Genomic DNA, 5,000 nt, shown 5'->3' on the forward strand with positions numbered 1-5,000 from the left:
TCAACCGAGCTGGAGCTGGTGCTGGTTCGGAGCCAGAGCCTGACTAAGCACCGGTTCTTTGCTTTTCCACCTCCAAAGCTCCAGCCCCGAGCCTCAGAACAGGAGCCAGAGCAAGCACCAACTCTGTGCTGGTCTAAAGCAAGAACCGATTACATCAGCGGACTGGGGGCGGGGCTAACGCTTATTAGCCAGCTAGTGGGGCTAACGTTTATTAGTCGGCTAGCGGGACTAACGTTTATTACCCGGCTAGCGGGGCTAACGTTTATTAGCTGGCTAGCGGGGCCAATGTTTATTAGCCGGCTAGTTGGGCTAACGTTTATTACCCGGCTAGCGGGGCTAACGTTTATTAGCCGGCTAGTGGAGCTAATGTTTATTAGCAGACTAGCGTGGCATTTACAGAGGGTTAAAGATTTGTTGATTAAAAGTACTATTTTCATCTCTTTTTTTTGCCAGTCTTTTTCTTCGTCCTCTTCTTCTTCTTCGTTTCCAGCAGGCTAGATGCCTTGCGCCATGTTGCTGCCTCTAACTGGTAAATCATGGAAGTGCTTCAAAGGCGTACGCTGGCTACGTTATATATGACGCAATCACGTAGCTCCTTGCCGGTGGAAAAGCAACGGGTTCGTAAGAGGTGCTTGGATTAGCACCAACTGAGCACTGGCTCTAGCACTAGCTCCGAACCAGCACTGGCTCCAGCTCGGTGGAAAAGGGGTATCAGACATTTTTACCATAATCCTCTAATATATTCTCTCAAAATGGATTAAAAGCAGAAATTTGATGCTGAGTCCACAAAAAAAGAATGTGTGAAGTTATTCATACTTTTATTTTCTACATTTTAACCCTTTAAACTTCCTGTCGTCCTCCCGGGTCAAATTGACCCGTCTGTTTTGACTGTTCTATCTTTCCTCCCTCCCTCCCTCTCTCCCTCCTTCCTTCCTTCCTTCCTTCCTTCTTTTGTCCATCCTTCCTTCCTTCCCTCCTACCTTCCTTCCTTCCTTCTTTCGTCCGTCCTTTCCTCATTCCTTCCTTCCTTCCATCCTTCCTCCCTCCCTCCTTCCTTTCCTTCCTTCTTCCTTCCTCCCTCCTTTCGTTCCTTCCCTCCTACCTTCCTTCCGTCCTTCTTTCGTCCGTCCTTCCCTCCTTCCTCACTCCCTCCCTCCTTTCCTTCCTTCTTCCTCCCTTCCTCCCTCCCTCCTTCCTTCCCTCCTACCTTCCTTCTTTCGTCCATCCTTCCCTCCTTCCTTCCTTCCATCCTTCCTCCCTCCCTTCTTTCCTTCCTTCCTTCCCCCCTCCCTCCTTTCCTTCCTTCTGCCTCCCTTCCATCCTTCCTTCCTCCCTCCTTTCCTTCCTTCTTCCTCCCTTCCATCCCTCCTTTCCTTCCTTCTTCCTCCTTTCCATCCCTCCTTTCCTTCCTTCTTCCTCCCTTCCATCCTTCCTTCCTACCACATGGAGACAGAGAAACACTTCATATCAAAGCTTATTGTCTCACAGATGAAGACACCAAACCGGCTGCAGCCTTCAGCCCTAAAACATCTGTGTAGTCTGCACACACACACACACACACACACACACACACACACACACACACACACACACACACACACACACACACACACACACACACACACACACACACACACACACACACAGACACACACAGCAGCTGTACGCGTTATAAATATGTTGACCTTTGACCTTTCCTCCAGCTGCACTGAGGAGTCAGGTGGCAGCGAGGAGGAGACACGAGGACAAACACAAGCTGTAATAAATCGCTCTGCGGGCGTGCACGGACCGCTGCGAGTGTGCACGAGGATGCTGGAGGAGGTGTGTGTGTGTGTGTGTGTGTGTGTGTGTGTGTGTGTGTGTGTGTGTGTGTGTCTTCATGTTGCTGAAGCTTCAAGTGTTTTAACCCTGAAAAACCTCGACTATAAAAATGAATATTGAATTAAAATTAATGATTAACTTGATTAAAAAATGATGAACTACATTTTACAATCAAATAAAAATATGCACCAATAAAATAAAATAAAATAAAAAATACTTATTCACTCAACTATTCCACAATTTATTCATTTACATCTCCAGTTATTCTAATAATTAATGTTCACATCGTCATACTTTGTCATTATTGCTCATTGTGGAGTTTAGTAGAACATATATTTCTATATTTTTACTAACTTAACTCTTTAACTAATTGGTTTTTGTCCAATTATACATGCTGAAGTTCTTCTTCTTCTTTTATTATAAATAAATCATAAATGTTAAAACTTGTTAAAACCTGTTTTTTATTCCGACTCAAACCTTCTGCAGGATAATAAAGGGTTAAATGTGACATCAGATCAGGAAACAGAGATTAACAATAATGAAATAATAAATTAAAGTGTGACATCATGACTGAATTACAGGAACAGGAAGTTAATCTGAGTTCAGACGAGTTAGAGAGAAGGAAGAAGGAAGGACTCACCATGATGAGAGAGCTGAGCAGCATCGCCTGGATCCTCTTGGTGCCCTGATGACTGGAGACAGGAAGGAAGGAAGGAAGGAATGAAGAAAGGACAGATGGAAGGATTAAATGAAAGGAGGAAGAGGAGGAGTAAGAGAAGGAAGAGATGAGAAAGATGAGAAAGATAGCAGGAAGAGGAGGAGGAGAGGAAGGAGAGGAGGAAGAGAAGAAAGAGGAGGAAGAGAGGAGGAAGAGGAGGAAGAGAAGGAAGAGATTAGGAAGATGAGGAAGAGAGGGGGAAGGAGAGAAGAGGAAGAGGAAGGAGAGGAGGAAGAGAGGATGAATAAGAGAGGAGGAAGAAGAGAAGAGGAAGAGAAGGAAGAGATGAGGAAGATGAGAAAGATGGCAGGAAGAGGAGGAGGAGTGGAAGGAGAGGAGGAAGAGAAGAAAGAGGAGGAAGAGGAGGAAGAGAAGGAAGAGAGGAGGAAGAGGAAAGGAGGAAGAGGAGGAGGAGAGGAGGAAGAATAAATAATAAAATAATATATTCAATAAAACCATTTCAGAGACATTTAATATAAAAAGCAGAATTTACTGTTATTCATTTAGACGTCATGTAAACAGGAAATGAATATGAACACTTCTATTTTACAGCAATTACTGGAAGGAGGAGAGGAGAGATGGAGGGATGGATGGAGGGATGGAAGGAGGGTAAAGCTTGTTGGTCTGTGAGGAAGAGGAGGAAGATGATGAGGAAGATGAAGAGGAGGAGGAGGCTCGTTTGATTTGGGATTATCTGTTCTTGCACTCCTGAGGCTGAAGCAGGGATTAGCTTGTTTTTCTTTTCTTTTCTTTAAGGAGGGCAGGAGTGTGTGTGTGTGTGTGTGTGTGTGTGTGTGTGTGTGTGTGTGTGTGTGTGTGTGTGTGTGTGCGTGTGTGTGTGTGTGTAGCCATCATCTCAGTGACCCGGGAGCTGGATGGATTCACTGCAGGGCTCCTCGAGGTGAAGTGAGGACAGATTAAGACTCAATTCACTTTGGATGAGGAGGAGTGTGTGTGTGTGTGTGTGTGTGTGTGTGTGTGTGTGTGTGTGTGTGCGTGTGTGTGCGTTGTGAGTCCAGCGTTGCATGATAAAAGGTTTTAAATGTGATGTTTTCTGTCATCAGTGGATCATCTCAGACAGCTGTTTACTCGTCTTTAAAAGGAAAATTAAGATTTATTTAAACCCTGGTTTATTCCAATAAATGTTTTATTATCATTTAATTTATTATTTCACACTAAACTAAAGAGAAGCAACTAAATTACTCTCCGATCTTTGCAGCCTTTCACTGGTTACCTGTCAGTTTTGAAAGCTGTAAAAACACCCTATACACATTTATATGTGGCCAGGTGGGGAGTTCTGGTCCTCTGAAATGAGGCCAACCAGGAAGTAACTTAGAGCTGCATTCTATCAAAAGGCCACCAGGGGGCGACCGTCTCTATACAAGTCAATGGAGAATTCACCAACTTCTCACTTGATTTCTAACCTCAGTAAACGTTTTCAAAATGTGTTTATGGTCTCAATCGCTAGTTTAAAGCCTTCTTCAATGCAGTATGATGTTCATTTGGGACATTTTGGCCTCCCTGATTTTATATGTGACGATAAAGCAGGGTATGCATTAGGGCGTGGCTACGTCCTGATTGACAGGTTGATTGACCAATGTCCTCGAGATCCAGCCCTCGTAACCATAGCAACCTCCCCGCTCCGCTCATGGCTCCGCCCATCGCTCCGCCTCATGCCCATATAAGTAGAATCCGTGTTTTATTTTTCCCAGCATGCACCTGAAATTTTCAAGATGGCGTTGCCCAGATTAGAAACTATTGGCTTCCGAGCAGCAGTCCACAAACCAATGGGTGACGTCACGGATGTTACGTCCATTTCTTCTACAGTCTACAGTCTATGGATACGGTACGATACGGTATTTATTTTATACTTGTCTGAAAGGTGTCATCTAGAAGTTTGATTGATTGATTAATTAATATTTCTAGACTAGGAAGGACGAGCTCAAAGAGACAAAATGACAAAAGCTAAAGAAAGAGAGAAAATGTTTGAGGGAAACTTTCTAGTGTGTGTTTTATTTTGAAGAGCTCTTTCCAAAAGCAGGGCCATAGTCTTAAATTTGGGCAAATACACGGTCACCCATAAAGTTGGAATACAATATGTTTGATCTCTTTTGTGATTTATTCTTGATAGATAAAGTGAAAATATTCTCATTGCACCTGATCAAAGGTGATTAGTGATGTGTATAAATAGAAAATAAAAAGAGGAATGTGTCTGAAAACTAAATTATTCCAACTTTATGTTTGACTTTCAATACTAACTGAAGTGTTGAAGTGTTTGGTTGTAATGAGTCCAGCAGGTTTGTGTCAGGGGGTTAGGGGGTTAGGGGTTAGGGGGTTAGGGGGTTAGGGGGTTAGGGGGTTAGGGGTTAGGGGGTTAGGGGTTAGGGGGTTAGGGGGTTAGGGGTTAGGGGGTTAGGGGGTTAGGGGTTAGGGGGTTAGGGTTAGGGGTTAGGGGGTTAGG

General features: G+C 44.0%; 1 protein-coding gene across 1 annotated transcript in view; it reads right to left on the bottom strand.

The window, feature by feature from the left end:
* Positions 1-5,000, bottom strand: part of efr3a (EFR3 homolog A (S. cerevisiae)) — a 60,574-nt gene that overhangs the window by 14,060 nt on the left and 41,514 nt on the right. Inside the window, exon 11 of the mRNA XM_053329563.1 lies at positions 2,462-2,513. Within this exon, the coding sequence (XP_053185538.1) occupies positions 2,462-2,513 (52 nt within the window). The remainder of the gene's footprint in view (positions 1-2,461; positions 2,514-5,000) is intronic.

The sequence above is a fragment of the Scomber japonicus genome, chromosome 12 (genome assembly GCF_027409825.1).
Source record: "Scomber japonicus isolate fScoJap1 chromosome 12, fScoJap1.pri, whole genome shotgun sequence".
NCBI classification, from domain to species: Eukaryota; Metazoa; Chordata; class Actinopteri; order Scombriformes; family Scombridae; genus Scomber; species Scomber japonicus.